The sequence below is a fragment of the Clupea harengus genome, chromosome 22 (genome assembly GCF_900700415.2).
Source record: "Clupea harengus chromosome 22, Ch_v2.0.2, whole genome shotgun sequence".
NCBI classification, from domain to species: domain Eukaryota; kingdom Metazoa; phylum Chordata; class Actinopteri; order Clupeiformes; family Clupeidae; genus Clupea; species Clupea harengus.
In genome coordinates this window covers 21,467,671-21,494,170 of record NC_045173.1, presented here as the reverse complement: position 1 = coordinate 21,494,170, position 26,500 = coordinate 21,467,671, and the positions used below count along the sequence as shown (strand labels likewise).

The window sequence follows — 26,500 nt, the reverse complement described above, 5'->3', positions numbered from 1 at the left end:
TTTCTCACAGACCATGCGGAAAGAGCCTTCCCTGATACCGCAGACAGCCTCAAGAGAGGAGGTGGCAGAACCAGTCGACATGTTTCTGACCACCAGCCTCACATGGCAAACCAATGCTTGGCAAATGGAAACGAAAGAACATAATACTGATTTTTTTTACTTATTTGTCCTTTTGTCCAATGTTTTGGCAGTTTTGTGTATTTAGGGTAGATTAAATTGTACAACATAAGACACATCTCCTTCAATGAAAGCATATAGTAAATTAAAAGAGATGAATATAAACAAATCAGCAGTGAACAGGAGACATCTAGGCGAAAGAGGCAAGCAAGACAACAGAACAAATCAAGAGGTTAACACTCACCGGTGCTGAGTTGGTGTCTCCGTCTTTGTGATGTTCATCCCTATGAAAAGAGGGGCAAACTTATCTCATTTTGATGTTCCAGGTTCCCAGTCATTCCACAGGCCTCTGCAGGCCAGAGCACACAGAAAGGCACTGGAGTGTTTTTGGACAGAGCTGCCTTTTGATTATGGCAAGTAGCTTCTATCTGATAAGACACTGGGATCTAAGCCATTAGGGAGCCAACACAAGATGGCAATAGTGTTGAGGACTTTACTTTTACTAAAACATGGCAGTCTCTCCAGGATTTTGCCATGTTGAGTTTTCCCAAATTCACACAAATTCAAGGCTGTTACCACAATATTTTGGCAAAAAAGTCATGGAATTCCTACATTATTTGCAATTGTTTTTATTTAGTTTAAAATCATCATATCACAATAATTTTATCTGCAATTATTTAGAATTTAGTTACTTTTGGCAACAAGAAATACACAACAAACTCTTGCAAGATCCTGGTGGGATTACAATTTTTAGGCGTTACCACAGGAAATAAAAAAACAAACAAAAAAATAGATGCAAGATCGCAAGATGTTCTAATATGTACCAGTTCTCACAACTATATCCAATTACAATCCTGTGTTTAAGTATTTCAAATGTTATGGGTGGATGTGATGGCTTATACAGCCATGGGAGAAGAGGGGTGAAATGCTCCCATGTTATTTTAGCCAAAAAACATGTCAAATCCCACTCAGCAAATAAGCTGCTAGGTGCTACTGTGTACGGTTACATTGTCTTTTGTTTCCTTGTGTCTTTGCATATCTCATTTCCTCATGCCGCCATGATTACCAAACTGAGGGGACCTTTACGGACTACATACCAGTCATCTGTGTACTCCATGCTCTCTGTTGGTGTGTGGTCATGTGCTTTCGATGCTTTGAAACATTCCTTGGGCTGTGACAAGAAAAGAGCAAAAAAAGAAAAAGAAAAGAAAGAATGAGATGACCGCATCCATGCTGGAAATGAGTACATTGTCAAATGGGGGACATTTACAGTGGGAAATGGAGAAAGGTAACATATTGCTGACGCAGTTACATAATTGTATTTATCATTTCTATTCAATTATGACTAATTCTTTAACCACATTTAGCAATAATTTGCTTGCCCAGCTGAGACCAAAGGAGAGGTAGAGGTAGTTCAGTCATCTAAAACCCACTGATTTTAACTTCATTTGAACTTCTTTTAACTCTTTCTCTATATGACTGAATAGATAATTATGTTAGGAAAATCAGAAAAGAGCAACTGCAGTGCTCTGAAGTAGGTTATGCAGAGGAAGGAAAAGTTCCAAGGTGGCACAAACACAGAGTATCCATGCTGGATGTGTATGTTAGTCCCCTGGTATAAATATCACTACTGCAGCTGCACGCAGCACTTCTACCAAGAAAGCATGTTCTATTAATAATTTTTTAGTGCTGTCAGTTAAACGCGTTATTAACGGCATTAACGCAAACCCATTTTAACGCCGTAATTTTTTTAGCGCGAGATTAACGTGAGATATTATTATTTTTATTTTTTTATGAACGTTCTTTTTGGCCTCGCAAACTGTGGTGAACGCGATACGGCGAAATGGATGATAAAAAGCTTCTGAATGGAAAGTTTACTTTTAAAAGTTGTGTTGTGCAAAGAAGCGAGCTTCACTGTTGTCTGAAAATGTCAACAGGCTGCTGGCTGAAAGCAAAGAAGTAGTAGGCTTACCTTTTATTGGTAACCTAACTGTTACGGTTCATTGTTTTTGAAATAAGAGGCCTGACTGCTATGTTCCCAGCAAACTTGAAAAAAAGAAAATATTAAGCCATGGTTTAACTGCACTATAGGCTGAGTTCTTGTTTACCTGAAATGTGCACTTTATAATTTTATTCTGTTCCGCCCTGTTTGGCAATGTTGGTTTTCAATAAAATAAAACATTTGCATAAAGCAAGCCAATCCACTTTTCCATGTTGATAAGGGCACTAAAATAAAAATAAAATGATTGAAAAAATAAATAAATGAAGGGACATTTAGAATAGATCAAAATTTGCGATTAATCGCGATTCATTTTGAGTTAACTATGACATAAATGCGATTAATCGCAATTAAATATTTTAATCGTTTGACAGCACTAGTCATTTTCCATTCATAAACAAATAGACCACCACATACACACTCACTAAAGTTCTTCAACACCAGTGAGAATAAGAGGATAGCCTCAATACTTCGAATAGTAGCATGACAAAAATGGCCAATAGCTGTAACAGGTGTTCCTGAGAAACATTTTGCCCCCGTTCCCCAGCCCCCCAACACCAACCAACACACATGCAGAAACACACACACTGTCCCCCCAACTGGAGGCTGTCCACTACATTAACACATTCCATAAATAGTCTCTTGAAAGTTGCTGAGGTGGCCATGGGTTTGTTGCTCTTCTAGGTTTAAGGACAGACAACCCCAGTCACACCCTGGGCATATGGGCTAAGTATCTGCTGCTGTTTGGGGTTAGTGGGGGTCGGTGGTCTGCTCCCCACGCTATCAGATGTGTGTCAGAGTGTCAAGTGTCCTCTTGGCTCTTATGTAAGCCGTGGCATGGAAAAAGCCACCTAGAGCCTCGGCTAGGGCTTCATCAGTGTTAGACCGCTGTCGTCAAGATCAAGGTTACATTAGGGAGCCGGGCCACTGATGAGGGTGGAATGAGATATGAGCGAAGTGATTTAGAGGTACAGTGAGTTCGTAAATAATCACATCGCCACAGAACAAGTACACAGACATACATGGGTGGCCACCGGCCTCTTGGAGCAGTGCCTTGACAACCCACTTCTGAAGTCCTCTTCCGACTCATCTATCCTGGGGTGCCATAATTCCCAGAAAGTACTAGCACCCTAAAATACACACACACACACACACACACACGGGGGTTTCCAATGAAACAAAAAATGAAAGTCTTGTCCTGTAGTAACAGTCTTTTTAAGAGACGTTTTACTTTATGGCAAACTGCTGGGCTTCAAAAGCAGCTACCATGTGGACGGTATCTCTATCTGGGTCTGAGAGTCCTCTTGGCAAAGCCAAAGGATAAGGGGGAAAAATAATAAACCTTGGGGAACTTCATGTGTCCTGGATCACATCCTGCCATGTCTGAGGAGCTGCTATGTTTTCAAAGGGCCATGGATTTGAAGTGAAGCCCCATGCTGTTGTTTGTTTTTGTCCCTTAATTTAGATGTCCTTTCCATTCTTTTCCCCCTTCTTCACTTAATGAGCTAGTCATGAACCATTTGTTCTTTCAGGCCACAAAACATTATAAATATGTGTGTTTGTGTGTGCATATGTTTGTGTGTGTCAGTGTACGTCAGTGTGTGTGTGCGTGTGTGTGTATGTGTGTGTCTTTTAGAGCACTGGTGACTTTGTACCACAGCACCATAGAAACACGGTGTGTGTGGGAGAAAAACATTGGCCAGGGGCTGTCTGAATCAGGATAAAAGCTCTGGCTAATTGAGGTGCCATTACACCATTCATCATGTTCCACAGCCCTGCTTGGCTCTGCATGATGCAACACACAGACACACACACACACACACACACACACACACACACACACACACACACACACACACACACACACACACACACACACACACACACACACACACACACACACACACACACACACACACACGTCTCACCAGTCTGCTTATATTAGCGCATGAAGCGTGTGATTTCCCGTCTCCTGCCTTCCCGACTCTCTCATATTCACTGTCTACCCACGTCCCTCTCTTCCTGTCTCTTCCTGTCACTGCCTCTCAGCCCCCCCCCCCCAACTCTCTCCCTACAAACACAATTCACCTTCCAAAGGGAAACAGTCCTGTTACCAATGGCTTGGCATGGGCCCCAGCCATTAGAAGAAAGGATTTAAAAATACACACAAACATAAACACCCAAAACAAAAACAAAACAAAAGTGAGGTTTTTCCAGCACAAACTCACAGGGGTGAATTCCGAGAAAAGGGTTTCACGGCTGAACTTCAGGCTTCAAAACAAAATTGTATGGTACACTATGATGGGCTAAGTGTAGCAAGCCAACAAAACAACTAAGCACATTACTCTCACAAAATATAAGTTTGTTTAACTTAAATTCAATTCAATTTTATTTACAGCACCAATAACAATTGAAATAGTCTCAAGACGCTTTACAGTGCCCAGAGCCTGAGCCGTAAGTCGATTGTGGCAAAGAAAAACTCCCTTTTAACAGGAAGAAACCTTGAGCAAAACCCAGCTCATAAGGGGGGACCCATCTGCCCTCGCGTCAGTCAGGATATAACACATTAGCATGCACGCAGAGTATATATGCGATATAACATGGTATACATGATACATACAAGATTGATCGGGGGCGAAAAGGGAGGGCCAACATCCAAAGAAAAGGTTAAAAAAACAGCTTAATGGGTATGCAATGTGTTTGTTCTCATAGGGTTCCTATTAATAGAATGAGTGGATGATTGTGATCATATTAGCACTGAAATATTAACACAATTTTTATGATCAACAATAGGACTCTATTTTGTCTGAAAAATAGCAACTTACATTAACAGTCTGTGAGATTTCCACAACAATATGGTCCTTCCAAAACTGTGACTCAAGACACTGCAATAAACTGTACAAACTAAATAAGACTGTCCTGAGGGCAGTTGAGTAAGTCAGAGGCGGTTGGTAAAATATGAGGGGGTCAGAAAGGCACCATAATATAGTCTACTGTCTGGACAAACTGATTTTTCTTTGGAGGCTTTGCCTGTCTGATTTGTATTCAGGAGTGCAAGAGCATCCCTGCACACCTTCCGTCTACCAGACTGATCTGCATCTAACTAAAACCATAGCTAGTGAGAGGCAGACAGAGGAAGGGCATATAAAGACTGTAAGGGAGGCAAGGGTATCGAAGAAAAACATGAGCTTGAACAGGGTCAAGCAAATTAGAGTGAGCAGATACAGAGCCAGAGAGAGAGAAAGAGAGAAAAACAGAAACAAGCGGAGGGAGAGGTCAAGCTCTTTAAAGATTATGACAAGTTCACAACCAATCAAGACTGAGACAGAGAGAAACAGCAAATAAGAGAGAAAATGACAAAGCAGTGGAGAGCAAGAGAGCAAGAGAGAGAGAGAGAGAGAGAGAGAGGAAGAGGGAGAGAGAGAGAGACAGAGAGAGAGAGAGGGAGAGGCAGACAGACGGAGAAAACCCATATTTGGCTGAATCATTCCACATCAAAGCGCAGGCTGTAAGACTCACCGAGGGGGAGTCCTGGTTGTCCCTGAGCTCAGCCAGCGTGGGAACGACGTGTTTGCTCTTCCTGTGTCTAGGCCCCTCCACAGAGTGTTTCTGGGCATGCGTCTGTGTGTGCGGGCGGGTGTGTTCCGGGCCGTGCTCTCCGACACTGACGTTATTGATAACTCCTATTGAGGGATCGTTCTCTTTGTTGATGCCTTCCCTGGAGCAGGAGGGAGAAAGCAAGACAGAGAGAGAGAAGAGAGAGAGAGGGAGAGAGAAACAGATCTGCTTTTCAGATCACGCCATGGAAGGAAACCATCAGGAACTATTTATTTTCTCCTTTTCCGCTGCTCTCCCTGGGGATCGACTCATGAGGGCACTGTAAAATGACCACTTCACTACCACAGTGGTGTCACTACCACATATAAATACAGAGGCAGGAAGAAAAAAACGTCCAAAATATCAAAACACAACAAAGTTCTTATGATGCCCCCCCCCCTCCTAATTCTGTTTGGACCAAAGTGTGCTATCAAGACCTAACACTTCCCCCTTAAGCCATTGTTTTCAGTGTGGGCTTGGCAGGATTCCCTGAGGTCTGTATCAGCAGGGATTAGAAGGGTACCGAGGCACACACATTTCCCCTAAAACTCACACCGACTATGAGATGAAATCTGGAAACACTGGTCATTATACTGGACTGTTTTTGGACAACAACCCAGTGCTTTCCAAAGGACGTGGCCTACATCCAGTGATTTTTGGCCCCAGGTGGTCTCCTGTGCTCCCGTGGGTCTTTTATCTGACATACTCTACCACAAAGCCAGTGATAAGAAATGTCAGAAAACCACACACACCAGACTTTACCATTAATATGGTCAAATGGGACATGCAACAATTCTGTACTGGGCGAAGGAAAGAACAGCTGCCATAGTATAATGCCACACTTATTTCACCTGTCTCGCTGTGTTTGGGCTTCGTCTAGCTCACGCTGCTGGCGTCGCCTCTGACGGGCCGTCGACACAGGAGATGCCAGTGGACTGGTCGTGTCGGGGTCGTCTGAACTTTGAGCCCCATGCATGTGCACATCAAACAGGTGCTGTTCAACTGCAGAGCGAATGGTCCTCTCCAGGAATCTAGAGGAAAACAAAGGGAAGAAAAAAGGGAGAGAGAGAGATGAACAATAGAACAAAAAAAGAAGAGTGGTCCTTCCATATGCGACAACAAGGACCACTGCATCTCACACACACTGTACATGACATTTCTCCTTCTTGTCTTTTACTTATGACGATAGAAATGTAACAACTTGATTTGAGTGAATGGATTGAGACAAGGCATGATCCTCTGCAGTTGGGTTTGATTAATATAACCTAAAATGATTTCGCTACTTACTGTGCTAGGTCAGGTCTGCAACTATCTTGGGAGATCTGAGGGCTGCAGACAGAAAGAGACAAAGAGGGAGAGAAGAAGAGAGAAGAAGAGAGAGCGTTAGAGAGACTGCATTCAGTACATACAGTGAGTAGGCAAATTAAGCCTCTGTTGACAGTTTTAGCATCAGGCACAGGAGAAGTCTCTGTCAGTGTCATTCAGCTCTGTGCTCAACCTCATATGAACCCATCGTTTAACCCTTATCCCCTGCCCCTCATACCAATTCTGCTATAGGAAAACGCAAGCCATGTGTGTAATGTGATACATGTAAGATAAATGAATGGATATGAGTGTGTTTCCCCACATAAAAATTTAGGTCTCAGTAATATTCCTGTGAGAATATGGTGTACGTGGTGTGTGTGTGTGTGTGTGTGTGTGTGTGTGTGTGTGTGTGTATGTGTGTGTGTGTGTGTGTGTGTGTGCACGTGCGTGGGAGGGAGAGAGACAGAGACAGAGAGTCTTTCGGAGACTGCTCTGCAGAACACTTGTGTGTTCCAGTCACAGGCACTGTCAGAACACGGGCAGCACACACACCACTGACTGGGCATGGCGCCTACATGCCCAGACAGACATACAGTACTAGTTGGAATCTGCACCAGTGCCAAGTTGCCAGTGTGGGGAATGTGAAAAGTAAGGGGATGAAAAGAAGTGTGTGAGTGTGGGTTGGTGTGTGTCTGCTTGTCTGGGGGGGCCTTGTATGAAAACAGACATGTGAGAACAGTGTACAAGTGTGACGTCTTTCAGACACCTGTCTGGCCAGCTGAGCTCTAACTCAGCCTCATTCCTGTACCACTGCCATGTCCCTTCTTCTGTCTACAGTGGATATGAAATAAACCCAAGTCATCTATCTGAAGACTAGAGCAATTAGGACTCACAGAGTAGTGAAGGCATGTGTGATGTAAGTACATGGGGTTTCTGGGATTTGAAATCATCAGCCCAGAATTGCTATCGATGTTCTTCAGGAGCAAAGACAAGTTGGTCTCTACACAAATGCACAGAGCAACTGTGTTCCCCAAACAGCCTTGTGTTGAGACAGATTTTCTGAGACAGTCGTCCAGCTAACACACCTGCACACGTGGCAGCCCCCATTGGTTTATGACTACTGGGCTGATGTCTCAACACAGGATGACCCTTACGTGACACAGGATGACTCTTACGTGACACTGCAACCTGATAAACACTGGTAGGAATCACCTGCCTCACAGTGTCCTCCTTACAAGGACCGAAAAGATTTGGAGCCATCTTAATTATTTGTCCTGAAAAATGTGTTGCCTTGTATGATACTTAGGACTTCTTGTTTATCTTCAGTTCATAACTAAAAACTAAAATCATGTTTACCATTTTTGTTCTGTCATTGTCTCTTTTACAACCTTATTATTATTATGATATGGTAAGGTATTAATTAGTGCTGTCAAACGATTAAAATATTTAATTGCGATTAATCGCATTTATGTCATAGTTAACTCAAAATTAATCGCGAATAATCGCAAATTTGTATCTATTCTAAATGTCCCTTCGTTTATTAATTTTTTCCATCATTTTACTTTTATTTTAATGCCCTTATCAACATGGAAAAGTGGATTGGCTTGCTTTATGCAAATGTTTTATTTGATTGAAAACCAACAGTGCCAAACAGGGCGGTACAAAATAAAATTATAAAGTGCACATTTCAGGTAAACAAGGACTCAGCCTATAGTGCAGTTAAACCATGGCTTAATATTTTCTTTTTTTCAAGTTTGCTGGGAACATAGCAGTCAGGCCTGTTATTTCAGAAACAATGAACCGTAACAGTTAGGTTACCAATAAAAGGTAAGCCTACTACTTCTTTGCTTTCAGCCAGCTGCCTGTTGACATTTTCAGACAACAGTGAAGCTCGCTTCTTTTGCACAACACAACTTTTAAAAGTAAACTTTCCATTCAGAAGCTTTTTATCATCCATTTCGCCGCATCGCGCTCACCATTCACTCAAACCGTAACGTTAGCATACTACACAGTTTGCGAGGCCAAAAAGAACGTTAATCTCAAAAATCTAAATCTAAAAAAAATGTACGCCGTTAAAATGGGTTTGCGTTAACGCCGTTAATAACGCGTTAAACTGACAGCACTAGTATTCATATGTAAATATATATATGTACTCTTATGTCTGGGAGGTTGTGTATATCTGAGCGTGAGCACGGGTGACCCTGGGCCTGGTTCTACATAAACACTGATGTTGACAGTGACACCACAGCTTTGATGAGGCCTTGTGAAAAGGCAACAGATGATGATCAGATAGCAACAAGAGTGACATTCAGATTAAGTGAAATTCCACAAGCCAGGGCAAAGGGCTGTATACTGAGAACGGTGATGTAAAGAACACTAAACAAAACATTACCACAAAGTTCAGAGTCAGAGATACCAGAAACCGTTTTTTCATGTACTATGAAGATCAAGGCGATGACATTGCCAGAAAATCACATTGGGTACGTTAACAGAAATGTAGTTCAAGAGAATGACTAAGGTGAAATAACGACCAGTTGTCAGGGCAGGATTTCCTAAAATAGGCATGGTTTACGTTCAGCAAAACGGTTACTCACCAAAGACGGCTTAATGTGTAATGAATACGACAGGTGACATTGAGACAGGGCAATGGTTTTGATTACTGTGAAAAAGTGTTGAGGTGAGAATCATTAACACACTCTCTGACCCGACACCCATAGCAGTTAAGAGGTCTTACTTAACTAACCTTTCTTCTGTCCTTCCGGCTAAGTATGCACCGTTATGCACCACTGGGTATTTCTTGGTCATTCATAACTGTTGCTTGGAATGTGTGTGTGTGTGTGTGGCTGTAAATGAAATTTGAATTTCAAGAAATGCCCTCAATCTGTGGAATTTGTGTTATTATACCATGCTTAGTTAACACAATTTCTGCCCCACTGAATTTAGACAGCACTTTTCTGTTCACAAACTGCTGACAATTAGAAATACAAACTGGTCTAGACCTAAGGTTTGGCTGAGGTTTAAGGTAAAGACTGGGTTACGGGTTTGTGTGAGGTAAAGGTTAAGGTTAAGGTTCAGGTTAGGGTTATAGCTAATTCATGGAGAGTTGAGAGTTAGGGCTGGTTGAGAGGTAATTGATTTAGGGGATTTACTAAGTGTTGTAAAAAAGAAAGTTGTGTAAATAAATAAATGTAGCCAGAGATGGGTCGCTATAAGCATTCTGATTGAGTACATCTGTGACAACAGTGACAGTGACTCCCTTTCCCTGAACTACAGCGGGCACTCACTGTAATGCCCTCTGTGTACGTGGACATACACAGGTGCACTGGCACTTTCTATTTGTACTCTGAGCACTATCTTCTGTTGTGTCTTCGTGTCGTCCATATTTAGACCGTTCCCGGAACAAGTTCCCAGGGAGGCCATTGACTGGCAGACGTGAAGTGTGCCACAACTGCTTCCTACCAACAACAGGAAGACCGTTTGTAAATCCCACCAATACCAGGCTGATGGCCTCAGTTACTAGATCGTAGAAAGGGTCACCAGACGGCTGGTTTCCATTAAGGGGTTGGTCACTACAGGCAAGGGAATGCTTCCCTGGGACCAGAGGCACTGGTGGAAGGACAGTGCCAGGAAGTGTCTGGTGCTTGTAACTAGAGGTGGTGACAGAAAGGAGTCCTTGACATTAACACAGACAGAAAGCCTGATGGTGAAACAGTGAGGCAAGGATTATAAGAGAGATTATAAGGGAGAGGGAGAGGGCAGCATAAGGTAGGAGAATTCACTAGAAAAGTGAAAAAGGGAGAGGAGGAGAGGAAGCAAAAAAGGTGTCAGAAAGGTAGACATGTGGATGAAGAAGGAGATGGAGAGTCTTAAGAGTCCAGACATAAAGTGAAGCAGACTGGGAGGTGGAGTGAAGAGTGAGCGAAAGAAAAAGAGAGAGAAAAGGAAAAAGAGAGATAGTGTACCAGTCAGAGACAGTTCTGTCATAAAGGCTGTTCTTAAAAGAGTGCCAGTGTAATCCAAATTGAGAATAGGCTCATTGTGCTATTGCTGAAGTGCTGAGCATTACAGAGTCATAGTCACAATGATGGCCCTTGACCATTACATAACTGACCTATCAGTATAAAGGACCAGAATTAAGCACACTGAACAAGCAACAGCCATTCACAGACAGACTACCAGAAATTAACTCTGGCAGATGTTGTCAAGGTAAAGAGAATGTTCTCCACAAAGCTTCTGCAAAACAGCTGAAAACACACAGGGATGAGATCTGGTTTCACAAGAAATATGACTTTACAGCAAGGGTGAGTACACACACACAGGCTAACGAGGAAGACTCAATAATGAGTCCACATGACACAACTACCAGGTCACTATACTTACAGTGGACCACCACCAAGACCATCGTGCTACACTAACTAGAGGAGACAAGCACCAATCCTGGATGTTCTGTACAGTACACTACTATATGTACAGTTGTAGCGAGCACAGAAGGTCATTACACAGAGGATAGTCGGTGCTCCATCAAGAATTCTCTTCAAAATGGGTCAGTGCATTCAAATGATATGACAGGAAAGCATGGATGCAAAAACATGATTTTCAAAAATTACTGGGCCAACTAGGGACCTCCACAATAGGTCACTCTACTTAGCTGATAAAAATGGCAATTGATGTTAACGTAGTCTTGCAAAGTAACGCTCAAGAATGGTTTGTGACAGCAAGTAGCAACATAACTGGATATCTTTTAAAAGTTTCACCATGTGGACTTACAGTAGTAAACATTAGGAATGCCTAGAAATGGCTGTAAGTACTTTCTAAAGATAGTGTCCTGAACAGACAAGTCACAGAGTAGTGGTAGAACCAGATATGTAAGCTCTACTGAGGTTTGTAACAACAAGAGCATTTCCACATACTTGCTGACAGATTTGCCCTAAGGAGTGAGAGTAATACATTTACTCCAAACACCCACCCGCCCACATAAATACACACACACACATACTTAACACTTGACACCCACATCCAAAGACATGCAGGGGCTCACGTACACTCCACGTGGAGCTCAAAAAAGAAAAACTGCAAAGAAGCTAAAGGGTGAGAGAAAGTGGCCTGAAAACAAAAACATATTTAAATATCCACAAGCGGCGATAATGGGGTCCAGAGAGAATGAGAACTTTAGAACCCTTGTTGCTTATTGAAGAATTCATTCATTGCAAAATATTTTTTTGTGACTGTAAACTAGAGGAGAAAGCAGACACTTCAGAGTTGCATCTGCCAGAAGCTGGATTTGAACCCTCGACCTTTAGATTGAGAGAATAATGCCTTACCTCTCTATTAAACAACTGAGAGTTTAAATGTGTGTGTGCGCAAGTATACAAAATACCAAGGATTTTTTGAAGACCTGTACCTTGAGATTGGGGACTTGGATTTGGACTCTGGGAAATTCGGATCATGCTAAGGGTGAATGTTTGATGCCTGAATTTAATCAACTGATTTCCTCATGAAAACCTTGAATTTTACAAGCTGCTGAAATTTGATTCGCTGCAGTCAGCCAAATTGACAAAGTTATCAAAGCGATGTTTTGAGAAAAAAATTGAAAATGTTACTCTGAGCCACTGTACCAATCTGAAGTTTTACTGAAATGTTTCTATTTTTGTTATAGTGCCTCCTAGTGATCCGTTTGTATGAAATGCTGTTGATTGCACTTGTGAAGTTTCGTGAAAATCAGACTATATGTTGGCAAGACACAAGGCATCAACTGTACAAAACAAAACAAAACAAAAACAAAAACTTCTCTGCTTGGACTCCTAATGAGAACAAAAACAACAGGGTTCCAGCAGTATTTCTGTTTGGACCCCTAAAGTCAAAACAAAAACACACCCACACATGCTCCAGGAAATACTATTCCCCGCTGTTCCTGGTTTCCTCGCACCAGGAGACGTGGAGTTAAGAAAATATATGTAAGCAGTCCGTGCAATAAAGCATTTAAGTAATCCCAGCCATGTTACGCCACTCTGAAGTCAGTCTTTAGGTCGGATTGAGAACACTCATTTCTTTTGTCAACACGCTTATGATCAAGAGGTGTGCTGGTCTGGTCTGGGGCGCCTCCCCTCTTGACTGGCAAATGGATTAGTCTGTTTTGAACCTTTTGAAGTGTGGATGTGACTAAAAGCAAGTAGGTACCGGGCCCAGGCCCAGGCCCAGGCCCAGGCCGACCAGAACAATGGAAGGGGGGAGGAGAGAAGAGGTGGGGAGATGGGAGGATGGAGGGAGCAGAGGCAAAGGAGAAGGCAGAGGAAGTGTGCTTGAAGGAGGGGGAGGGACATATTGTGGGGCTGTGGCTGAGCCACACACCGACGTCAAGAGTCTGAGGGATCTGTGAGCCATGTATGCGTGCGTTACTCTGTTTGTTGTCAGACAAGCATTTGTTTGTGTGTATGTGTCTTAATGCACATGTGCAGACTTTCTTTGAGCTTGTGTGTGTGCGTGCACACGTGCACACGTGCGCACGTGCGCACGCGTTTGTGTGTGACTGTGGGCAGCATGAAGTCCCATGGCTACAGGCTGCATGTGCATGTAGGGACAGTAGGACACAGTAAGCACGAGCGGTGATGTTTAGTGGAGATCAGGCACCATGGTCCTCTGACTGGCCATAGGCTGATGCGCCACAAAAGCAGAACATGAAGGGCATGTGGACTCGAGACTGGATTAGATTGGAAGTAAAACTGGATGTCACTTGGCTATTTGGACTGAAGTGGCACAGTACTGTCAAGGACGTGTTAAGGGGTCAGGAATCTCTCGGGGAAAAGATAAATATATATATATATATAATATCTTGCTCTAATAACGTCCTCCCTTATATTCGATGACTATGAAGCTGTAGAGTAAGAATTTGTGAACTTCCTGCCTGTTTTACATCATACTACAATTTGCGCAATAAAGGATGCCCCAAGTGTTCACCGCAAGTGCATCACTCCCAGTGCATGTTTTCTTTGTCTTATACTGGTTACAGACAATCAATCATGTGGTTATTTCTAACAGGCTGGGTTCCAAACAAATGCCTAATGTTATGTCAGCTGTTTAAGTACTGTGACATGATTTAGGTAAGTGTACTTTCGTCCACATGACAATAACATGAAGAAGAGGTAGGTGCTGCTTGGCTCTGTTGCCCTGCACAGTGCTGCACAGTTTGACACACGCTCTGCCATGTCTGTCTGTAACTACACCCCTCCCACTCTGTCTATTCCCACTCATGTTTAGTTTCTTCCTTCTTTCATACTACCCCCCTCTCCTATTCCAAATAAAAGCTGTATTAGCATGTAGAAATCATTGCACACACACACACACACAAACAAACTAATATCACAGGGGAGGGCCTACCTCACAAAGAATGGGGATATTGGTCTCTCCTCTTCCTGGGAGCTGTGTTGGGAAAAACAAACAAGCAACTGGTTACGGTGTGATTAGGCTTCGTCATGACCCAAACAAGCTGGCTGTTGTTGGGGTTATTTTATCCCTTCCACCTCTCATATGTTCCTGAAACTGTTTTTCAGAGTGCAACGAAAAACTGAGGGGGAGGTGTTAAAAAAAAAAAAAGAACGCCTTTTGTGTGTGGAACAATGAGCACCTAGCGCTACAGTCCAGTGCCTTTGTTGTGGTTGTCTCCGCTTATTACTCTGACTGGCTCTCGGTCGAGCCCAGAGCAAAAATATAGTGTGCGCACACATACACACACACACACACACACACACACACACACACACACACACACACACACACACACACACACACACATACACACATACATACACATACACACACAAACACACCCATGCACACTGGAACTCTGCCAGTGACACATGATGGAATTATGCAATGATAAAAGAGGAACTTAATGATTACATTGCTTAACTTTCACATACTGATGCACTCAGGCTGGACATTTCGCAAGAGCCTAACTTAATGCAGCAATTTGTTCTGTGAAAAATAGTCCGGCTAAATCCACTAGATGAACTAGCTGATATGATCTAAGCTGAACACATCTGGGAACATTTAAAAAGGGAAAAGGTTAAATATATTATCAAGAAATTCGACAAATATGACTTTAAAATGCTAAGGCAAACGATTCTTGTTGGACTTAGTAGTGCAATGAAGTGGACTTCGTCACTTCCTTTATTCATATTAGTTATGACTTACGGTGCAAACCCATGACAGCGACGCGATACGCTTCCATCGCTTTGAGTGGGCGTGTTGTAGCGTGTGGAAATAATCTGATTGGCCGCTGCCGGGAAAAATCACTCCTCATTTGCATAGGATTCGACTTTTTCCTACTTTTATCGGTCGCGTCGCCCAAAACGGTGGTCTACGTCACAATGAATTGGCTCCAGTTGAAATGCATGGGATTAGAATATCGCGTCGCTCGTAACAGTGTCATGGGTTTGCACCGTTATGTGGCCTTCCAGCTAGACCAGGCTGTGCAGTTTTATTTTATGGGATATTTTATACACAAAGGTAATGCACACTGGCGTAATCAAATACACCTAAAATAGCCATCAAATCAGTTTAGATCTGAAGTAATAGCTTTGAACACCACACCTGCAAACAATGTCTTATACGTAGAAAGATTCCCTCTTTGAAGGATGCGTACCATCACACCCTCAGTCAAGCCCCCTGTTCTACCATCACACCCTCAGTCATGCCCCCTGTTCTACCATCACACGCTCAGTCAAGCCCCCTGTTCTACCATCACACGCTCAGGCAAGCCCCCTGTTCTGCCATCACACGCTCAGTCAAGCCCCCTGCTCTACCATCACACCCTCAGCCTCCTCTCCAGTCTCATCCACTGCTGTCAACAGTGACAGGTCGCCTGGTCTGCATTCAGGACTCACCTGCCTTGTGAACTAATGAACTGCTTTTGAAACGTCTGCAGTTTCAGTTATTCATTGTGAAGTATTGATGAGATTGCCTTAAATTGTTGAGAGCCTGATGAGATTATCTGTTTAGTGATTTAAAAGAACGTATCTTTGTTTCTCTGATCTCCTTTGTTTGGGTGGAACTAAATAAAAGACCCTGCATCTGGTTCCTGGAATGTTACACGTATGTAGTAAACTGTGTATTGTCCACTAATATCATGTACTGTGTGTGTGTATTTAGCCTATGTACGCATTGGCTAAAAAAGATAAGAACTCAGTAACCAGTCAGTAACCAGTAACACTAACTAGCTAGGCCTAAGTGTCTACTGTTAGAGAAAAGGCAGCTAGCTAGGCAAACAGACTGAAGTCATGCTATTGACAATCGATGACATTTTAAATGAACACAAATCATTATATGATAAATATTAAATAAATAATAAATGAACGAACAAAACATTTTTCCAATGGTTTGCCCTCCTCATGGTCATACCCTGCATAGTTTAAGGAGCCCTGACCTGTCAAAACTGACCAAAGTCGCTCTCAGTAATTCTGATAGCACCAATCTCCACAGACATGAGGTAAAACTGATTCAAGTAAAAAAATATATATATATATATATTTTTGAGCCGAGCGTTGACTGGTAAAGCTACACAATGCGATCATATATTTCTTGCCTTCACTACAGGTCAGACCTCCTCCAAGTCACTCCAAGTTATTATTCAAATTCAATCCATTTCTTAATAAATTCTATGTGATATTTTTAGTGCAGTGACAGGTATACTCCAGTGACAGTGGTATACCCTCCACTTCCTGCAGTTATGCTAGTCAATCAGATACAAGCCCAAAAACCAGATTTACCTAATTAATTTTGAAAAAGAATCAGTTCACTCTATTGCTTTTGCAGGATGTGGGTACTGTACAAGGCGCATTTACACTGGGCTTAGGGCCCTAGTGATCCGCATTAGTGCTTTTGAGCCATTCACAGGGACACAGCGAAACAATGGCGTTAACGACACTAAGCTGCATTGTTAAATGGCCCATTCACTCAATTCCCGTCTCCCCTTGGCATGGTAAGTTCCACTGTACATGCAGCTCCTCCACCGGCAGTGTTGTAATGCCTTAGCCGAGACAGAGGAGGAGGAGGAAAAAGAAGGAGACTGGTGCAACCTGTGTATGTACTATGGCTCTGCGATTCAGCCTCACAGAGGATTTAGGTCCCATTCACCCCGGAGCCAAGAAAACAAGGCCAAAGTTCAAGCCCACTTTAAAAATGCTCACAGCATCACATGACGGCACCTCTGGAGGAATGTGAGTGAGTGAGAAGGTGTGTTTGTGTGGAAAGTGTGTTTACATGATTGGGAGAAAGTGAATGGAGGTGTGTGTGTGTGTGTGTGTGTGTGTGTGTGAGAGAGAATAAATTACTACGGTAATATTAATGTGATAGTGTCATCAAAAGGTTCATAATGTCAGTAATATTGACTGATGCCTGTTCTTATTATCAGTGAGAGTTGCGCTTAAATTTCTTGTACACCATTTCTGGACTTCTCTAGAAATCAGGTCTAAGGTACCAGGTGCACAATGTGACATTTCACAACCAGGCTTCTGGACAAGAGTGTGTTTTCCCTTTCACTGTTACTTGGAGTGGTGTTACACAGTCTGGCAGTATTAAATTAATATGTGTGCCGTCATGCATTTCAAAACAGAAAATCCCTACTTCCTATCACCTGATTAAGAGAATAACAAAGCCCTTTCACAAAGTTTTAATAAGCACAGGTGAGCAGTGCACTCCATGCAGTTCTGACATACCCACAATTGGTAATCAATCTCTTTTTTCTTGATGCTGCTGACACCACTGCATTTGTTTTTAGCCAAAGGTGTCCAGCTGATAGGATCTGTAAGGTGCTCAAATACGCATTGTAGAGGGGTCTCCTATCTGATCCGTTCATCCTGACCCTAACCCCATGGACCACATCATGTACTCATTTAAAAAGTGCTTTGTACTTCATATTTACAATACGATCCATACTGACTAATGTGTATTTAGCCTGCTTTAGTGTTGCAAATGTTGGTACACACACATTGCAGTACATTCCAAGGACACATCCAATGTACTGTATGTAATTATGTGACATCACATAAAACATTCCATACAACACGTCTAGCCAAAAGATGAAAGAGGGCTCTGAACAACAAGGGTAAGCATGTACCTATACCAGTGCACATATTCAGGTATTTGCTTTCAGGAGTATCCACAACAGAGCTAAGAATATGCATCAGCTCAATACAACAATAGGCCCACAGAGAGATGAAATAGACCTGAGAGAGAGCTTGAAAACTGGGAAAACTTGGTTGTGTCCCCTTGTACTCTCTACCTCTCACTCGGCAATGCAATTCCATAAAAGGAGACCGGGTAAGAAGGATGAAGCTTGCCACACATTCCCAGAATGCTTCAACTGTAAGTCCAACAAAAGTACAGTACAGCAAATGGTTGGTAAGCCTCTCTGAGCTGGCTTGTTAGTGCAGCACCTACGCAAGCAGGTAGTTTCGACACCACATGCCAAACGTCAGCGTGAAGGGACGGCGTCCTGCCTGTAAGCGGGAAGAAGACACCGCTGCAGAACACTTGCTGTGAGTGGGGGCCCGTTGGGGGCTTTATTATAGAGTGAGGGGAACCTTGACCTGTGCTAGAGACCCTGGGCTACTGGGGTCAAGTCCACGTACACACACCGCCCTAGCAACAAAACAGGAGGATAAGGCTAAATCTGCATGTGCGTTAGTTGTTTTCTGTGTTTATGTGTGTCTCAATGAGAGGGAGAGAGAGAACAAATTGCATGTGTCAACAGCTATTTGTGTGTCTGTGTGTATATGTGACTGTGTGCGTGTGTGTGTGTGTGTGTGTGTGTGTCTTTGTGTGTGTGTGAGAGAGAGAGAGAAACGTGTGGAGGGTCTAGTGGGGTACGTGTGTACGTGCAGGCTTGCCCTCTCAGGTATGTGAAAGTTATGCATGTGTGTATTTATGCATGTGTGCATGGCTCTAAGAATCTGGTTGTTAAGCATGGCCACATGGCAAGTGTACAAGAGTACAGTAATCTCCAGGCCCTAACAAGTGTGAAGGCAAAGGATGGTGTTGCTCATCAACATAGCATTTTTCACGCTCTTTATCAAAATGCATTTTCTGACCTCTCACCTCTGTAAACATATGCTGTAGTCAATGCACAGTCTAAAATACCCTGACTCTGGCTCCTTCATTCCGGTTGAACAGCTCATTGGCTAACTGTGGTCTAGCCGAGTGATTGATGAACCCTATCACTGGGTGAAAGAGATTCCAAACAGGTGTCACTACACTGCTAGTTTCCCCAGATCTCTCTAGTTACATCATTCCCATGGCAACCACCTACTGTATAGGTGCCTCATACTATCTGCCCATCCATGCAGCTAGTAGCATAGACAATGTGCTAATGGTCTACCATACCCGTGCTACTGTGTGCTGAGCAAATTCCCTCCATGACGCTCTACAAGCAACCCCTCAATGAATAGGTGTTTGTAGAACAGGCGGAGGATTGCCACTGCAAGACTTCCCTCAGTCCAGAAGAAAACAACAATAGCTGAGACTACAAAGGTACAGCTGTTCCTGATTTTGTATAAGCAACTTCCACCACTCATAAGCGCCTGCACGTTGACATAAGAGCAGTGTTTTAGTGCTCTGTAGTTATACAATACCCAATATGACGCTGCCTTTCCTGTCGCACTGGTGTTCTAGACCTGCAGAGGAGGTGGAACAGAGGCATGTCACTGTTAAATGCACACATGCAGCAGGGCGTTACAGTAGGGCCAGTTCTTTTTTCCACTTAGGTGAGACGCCAGCATGAAGCCTTGAGTCTCATTCATAAGCTGAGCAGAGGCACGCTGGTTGCTGGGATGGGATCCCGGTGCCGGCCAGCACTGGACCTGGCCGGTTTAAACTTGTGAGAGGCTGACTGCAGAGAGTTCCACAAACAGGGAATTGTATAGGAGTTCAACAGCAGTATGTGAGAGCTCACTGACATATAGTCACTGAATTTAAACCCACATGTCAGGTGGGCATCTGGGTTCTAGAGCTTACCTTTATATGAAAACGACATATAATGTGATGTGATATATTATATGACGCAAAATGACGCAAAATATGGCAAATGTATGGTATGTGTAACGGAGTTAGAAATGTAAATAGATAAGAGTGTGAGTTTCGCCATAATTAAGCGTGTTTAGTTAGTGTTAGTGTTTTGGAGCCACCTTTGGGGATGTGATGTACTGCAGGTCTACAAGTTATATTTGTGTGCTGTTGCCATAGCCAGGCAGAAGAGTTATGCCTGTCTGAGATCCCACGTACACCAACGAATTTTGCATGTTTGTTTAATCCAGAATAAAGCTAGAAAAGCTGCAACTCCGTCTACGTCCCTGACTGCCATACAATCGTTACATATGAATTACATTTAATATTTACTTGACAAATTAAATGAGGAAAACCATAACAACAAACAAAGCAGCCACTCAGACGTTTCCCTCTGGACATCTAAATATGAGCCCCGCTCCACCAAGGCAGAGCTGAACAGCCAGACTAGGTTTATGTGTCGTAGGGAACCCCAGATTTGATTCCTGAACCCTGACTAAAGGTCACAAGACATGAATGTGCAACCCAGCCCTGTATAGTGTAGCATAGCATAACATATCTTGGCATGATCAAGCGCTCACTAATGTGTCAGGAGTATTTCCGTCACCCCCACCGCCCACTATCCCCCCCCCCCCCCCCCAATGCCTGCAGCATTACAGAGCATGCTGGGTACGATTTATGTGTGTGTGTGTGTGTGTGAGTGAGTAGATGTACAACCAGTGCCTTAGTGCGTAAACTGACACTGAGCATTGCTTTATGTAACACGTAGATCCTGACAATAATGGCATAATGATCGGGAAAGGTCGGAGTTATGTTTAGGTTCTGCCACGCTGTGATCTGGACATGCTGCTTACTGTACTAACCTGAGACCCATCCCATTTCCAGCATTTGTTTGCTCAGCAAACATATTTTGACCCCACCCACAGTCGTGTTCATATACTGGCTGTTATCACTTTTCACATTTTGGGTGCATGTGTAAAACGTTCACACAATCAACTTGTGATAGTCAAAGGTTAGCCAATTAGCTGTACTGCTGAAGATAAGCGGCCCTTATTTCATAGGACAACAAGGACAGGGAACAGACTTTGTGCATCAGCAACTGCACAGTGAGAATAGGCGGGGATGCTTATATTCGCTAATTTCATTGACACAAAGCAGAGTGGAATCAATCATAATTGGGTTGAGTAATTAGTGGATGTGGCAATGAAGTAATTATTATCTAATCATAATGATTTGACCATACTTTATTAATGTTCACACAGAGCTCAGTGATTGTTCAACAGAAGAGTAAACAACACATTTCTTGTTGTGAGTGCAGTGGTTTACACCAGAGGAGAAGGAGGTTCTTGTGCGTGAAATCATTTAGATTAGAAGTTTCACAGAAAAAAGGTCTCTGGCTTTGAGGGAGCTCATTTATACATGGAACTTCCATGTCTGTGCGGGACCCATCCCAGCATAGCACTGACTCACCCATGTTTGCGATAAGAACCTTGATCATGTTATAAAAATAGCAAAATCATTTTGCTAGTAATTATATTAGCCTAAGGTCATGTGCGACGGACTTTATGTGCTGTCAGACGCGTTGCCTATCAATGAAATTAGAGCCCATAATCTGATATTATGAAAACAAACTCAGATTAAAAATAGTAAATCATTACATAATTCAAAGATTTTTTTTTTTTAACAGTATTACTTTAAAGCAGCATTATGGAGTTTTGGTCTAAAACGAGCAAGCTTACTACCTTAAAAGCATGCAATAACATTGTAAACACCACCAACAGCTGGGCTGGCATTGATAAAAGCTTTCTAACACGATACCTGGCATCTTTTGGTGGTATTGTTTGTGATGTCGTGCTGTGAAGGCTTTTCTTTAATTTTCGCGTGGTGTTCCGTCCCGGATCACAGAACTACATACTGCATATCCTGGACGGCTAGTGGGAACAACAGGTGTGTTTATCTGTCCTTCACATGATCGTATTCCATCAAAATGAATTTGAAGAAGATACTAAAAGTAGTTGCTTATGAAAACATACCTCAAAAAGAGGCAAATTGTTTCATAGTGTTGCTTTAAAGTGTAAGCTCTAAGTGCTATGTAAGAGCCACTTGCCACAGACACAGGAGAGGTGTGCTGAGGTAGAGGGGCTGCAGCCTCCTCAACACATGATAAGAGAGAAAAGAAGGAGGGAAGCAGAAAGGACAAAAGAGAAAGGGTCGCACCCAACAAAAAGAAAAAACAACAGCAGCAGAGGTGCTATTCTTGGAGATACCCGATCCTGGCTCCGCTCGGCTTTCAGTGGCTTATAATAGGCACTATGGAGCACTGCAGCCAGGACTGGGCCTCAAATATGGGGATGTATCGACAACAAAACAACACAACAGCAACAGAAATGTACCGGGATACTATGGAATTGCTCGTTTTGGCGTTTGAAGACCACTGATTTAGTTCTTCGCAAGCATGACTAATAAACAAGCATTTTATTTTCTTATACCAGAGGAGGGTTATGTTTATGATGGTTGGAAGGTCTGACTTTTAACCTCTTGTAAAAGCTGATTGCTGTCTGATATGTCTGTTTTGAAAGTGGGTTGCAATTAAGCACAGACTGTAAAACCATAAAGTGCATAAAAGCAAGCTCATATTTCATCGAGATCTGTCACAGTATACCTTAACAGCATCTAAAGATTTGGCAGGCTTGGGTGAACTGCTTGCAGTTCTTGCAGTCATTTGACAAGTGCTATCACGTTCTTTCAATCATGTGGAGATTTGATTACGAACAAGGCAAACCAAATTCCTGTCAAGTAAAGAAATAGCAATAGTGTGTTTCAAGACCTGCATTTAAACGAATTATGATGCCCTGTCTCTCAAATAACAATAGCCTATCTGCTATGGTTGCATCAAACAAAATAGAGACACACAACCCTAACAAGACACTTATATTTACATTTCTTCTCAGAGCTTGCTGATACATCCTGCTCAGATGGAACACACTGACCTGCTCAAGGTCTCCACGCTCCTGCTGAGGCTGACTCCCTCTGGGGCCAGCTCCATCGCCTCGGGGCTCTGGCTCTGGGTCTGGGAGTGCTGGGGCGTGGGTGTCCAGGTGCTGGGGCTGGAGTCCTGGGTGAGCAGGGATGGTGACAGGGCCCTCGGGCTGGAGGATGGGTCTGGAGCCAGAGGCAGAGGTCTGGAGTTGGGGAGACCTGCCGAGAGAGCAGGCTGGGGCAAGACTCGCTGCTGCCCTGACATCTCACTCTTGAGCTTCTTCACCTGACGGAAAGAGCAAGAGAAAAAGAGAATCAAACAAATTAACTCCTCATAAAGATTTGGTGAGCCATTACACGATGGCCAATCAAATTGTTCGACCTTTGGTCAGGTAACTATAAAAAAAACATGCTTTCAAAGAGCCAGTGATAGTGGAAAAACTAAGATATGAAACCTGAGCACGGTTGAAGAATAAAACCTCTGTTTCTGTCTCTGACAACTCTCTTACCTTTCCCACACAGAGCGGCTGCAAATTCTGAGGGTTGATGGAATAGGTGTAGAAACGAACCCTAATCAGAGCAACATCAAAGCCCGAATGTGCCATCTCCTCTGACACCTAACTTACTGTAGTCGAGAAAAGCCGAGTCACTCCCTTCGTTACAATTCATGCTATAAAAGACTTTTTGAGTGAAGCGATTTTTGAGCTTTTAACACACACAGAGAAGTGAAATGCAGCAAAAGTGACAGTGAAGGGACGAAGAGAAAAGCTTGAGAGGAACAGCCACAGAAAACGAAAGAACAGCAATGAACAACATTTGTCTTTTCTGGGGCTTTTTTGGGTCAGACTCCGTAGAAGTCGATCGCCAAACCATTAGGACTTCCATGATGCATGGCAAGTGCTGCCAGTCGAGAGAATCACACCGTCCCTGCAAATGTCTCACACTGACTGATTTAATAATGTGTTAATTTAGGCCTGGGGTTAGGCCATTGATTAGAGGCATAATAGGCTTGCTCTGTGCTAAGCACTCAGTTCTTCCCCAGTTGCTGGTGAAGACAGACACAGTGACAGCAATGTCATTCATTTGCTTATTGTTGCATAAGCCAACCTGCTGCCATCATAGAGGTAAGGGTCATCTTTAAAGAGGAAGAGAAAGTTCATAACAGATAATGTTTCAATATTCTTCGGACCCTCAACCTCTCCAAAGCTGTCTCTACTCCTCAGACACTTCATAATCAATGTTCACCAGTACCATTAAATCCTCCGATTTTAATAACAAAAGCACCTCCCCATACCTCAAAGAGGGCAAGGGTGGGTGAGGGCAAAGTACTGAGCTCAACTGTGGTGGTGATGAGATTTGTCAGAGTGTGACTGAGAAGGAAGTGAGGTCTGGTAGAACTGTGTTAATGATCCAATGATCTGAAACCACAGATGTGGGCCAGTGGATAAAAGCTCTGTGCTCGAGCTCTGAGTGGTACCAGGGGAAAAGCGTGCCCTAGATCAAACTACAGAAAAACAGAGTGAAACAAACAAACTGAATAATATTCAACCAAATGAAAGCAAAATAAAAACAAAAATGCCAAATCCCTAAAAAAAAAAAAAAAAAAAAAACAAGCTTGGTGTTTTAATCATTTTACCATTTAAAATCTCAAACCTTGCCCCACTCAATGTGCCAACCATGTGTATTGATTACTTTGGCTTTGAAAAGTTATTGTTATCAAATAAACTAATGTTTTCTAAACCTAAACCATTAAAATGGGTTTTTGAGGTCAAGCCAACTCACTCAGACATTCTAGCTAATCTGATGTGAGCACTGGCAGGTCTGAAGGACGGAAGGTGACCTGCACAAAGTCCATATTTACAGTAGCACGGCTTTTATCAGATAACTGCACACTCACGTTTTTCCATCCAGGATTTTAATCTAGGAATTTGCTGTTACCAGTGCATTGCTCCACAACCCACAGTTTAAACAAGACCACCGTATCAAAGAAACTCACCACAAGGGCAGCTACATTGCAGGGGGAAAAGCCTGGGAATGTCAAAGAAATCTTTCTTTCCACCATTCAAACAGCACATAAAATGACCATTCCTCCCTTACAAAAAAAATCAATTCTACACTTCATGCCTAACCCAGCATGTAGTGTTAGTATAGTGACACTGTTGATCTCATATTCATCTTACCTGGCCTCAGTGCAAACCCATCTTACTCGAGGGCAGATGTCCAGCCACACAGGGCTACACTCATAGCAGACACCTATCCTCTTTCGACAATTGAAGGGAGCTCAGTGAGCTGCTCAGTCATCGCCTCAGGATTTTTAAAGGCACTAATCACCATTGACAGCCATGGTAATCACAAGTCCGATCTCTATTGGTTATATATTTACACATAACCTTCAGCCCCGTGAGGGGTTTGGCACTGATAAGTCTTGCAAATAATTTCTTCATTAGGCCTGTCCTTGGTTTTCTCTCTCTGAGAGTGTTCCAGATTCTACCTGGCTAATTACTTCTAGTGGACTATGCTTATTCAAATAATCTAAACATAAATCAGTTGATAACACTATTATTTTACTACACTACTACACAAACAAAACATCCATGCAGTGGTGACTATTCAAATTAATAATTTACAATTTGCACAGGATGGACAATCAAAGACAAAAAAGGAAAAATGTCGGTGATTGTTGTAATCATTGTAATCAGCACAAAGAGTGGCTTCACACCGTTTAGTAATATAAGGACTTGCTGCCAGTCAAAGCTTTCTATATCCAAAACTCTTGCCTAAACCTGATCCGTGGCGATATCATTCCCTTATCTCTGCTGATGGTTATTTAACACTTGTTTTTCATGGACCACAAAACAGATGAAGCTGCCAAAAACCGAAATAACCCCATAGATTAGACTGTGGCAATTCTTCATCTGTGCTGATAAAGCTAGACCGATCTGGACTGTTAACAATACGCCACAGAGATCGCTAGAAAAGCTTTACTGTGATCACTCAAAGGCAACCCAATGGCTGCAGAGCGCTGGCTTTACTTTGATCACTCAAAGGCAACCCAATGGCTGCATAGTGCTGGAATTGGGATTGCAAATTAATAACAATAAATGCTTCCAAAATGTTAAGTCTGATCACAGCCACCACAGCTAGTGTGCTAACTAGTGAGATGCTTTGTGTGAGTCGGAAAACAGAACATCAGCAAGGCGTCAGTTTTGTTGGCATTTCTCAATCAGTTTGACTGTATTTATCTGGCAAACACCACTTATCTTCCACTTTAGCTGATGTTTGCTGAACTATGCAGATGGGAGCAAACAGATAGGTGGATGGTCAGAAGCTACTAGTTTTAATGCACACACAGAAAATCTGCCAGATCAATAAACTGCTACGTGCATCCACAGGGTTAGCTCCCCCACATAAGATCACACTTTATAAATAAACTTGACTTGACTTGAC

At 42.8% G+C, this 26,500-nt stretch overlaps 1 protein-coding gene across 5 annotated transcripts in view; it reads right to left on the bottom strand.

Annotated features, from left to right (window-relative positions):
- fam13a (family with sequence similarity 13 member A) overlaps positions 1-26,500 on the bottom strand; it is a 63,875-nt gene that overhangs the window by 16,602 nt on the left and 20,773 nt on the right. For 4 of the 5 annotated variants that reach the window (XM_031559304.2, XM_031559307.2, XM_031559306.2 and 1 more), the window contains exons 8-14: positions 23,065-23,339; positions 14,393-14,434; positions 7,001-7,042; positions 6,565-6,744; positions 5,636-5,834; positions 1,215-1,288; positions 362-401 (exon numbers count right to left, since the gene is read on the bottom strand). In XM_031559304.2, coding sequence (XP_031415164.1) covers positions 362-401; positions 1,215-1,288; positions 5,636-5,834; positions 6,565-6,744; positions 7,001-7,042; positions 14,393-14,434; positions 23,065-23,339 — 852 coding nt within the window. The remainder of the gene's footprint in view (positions 1-361; positions 402-1,214; positions 1,289-5,635; positions 5,835-6,564; positions 6,745-7,000; positions 7,043-14,392; positions 14,435-23,064; positions 23,340-26,500) is intronic. The other variant, XM_031559305.2, reaches the window with a different exon arrangement.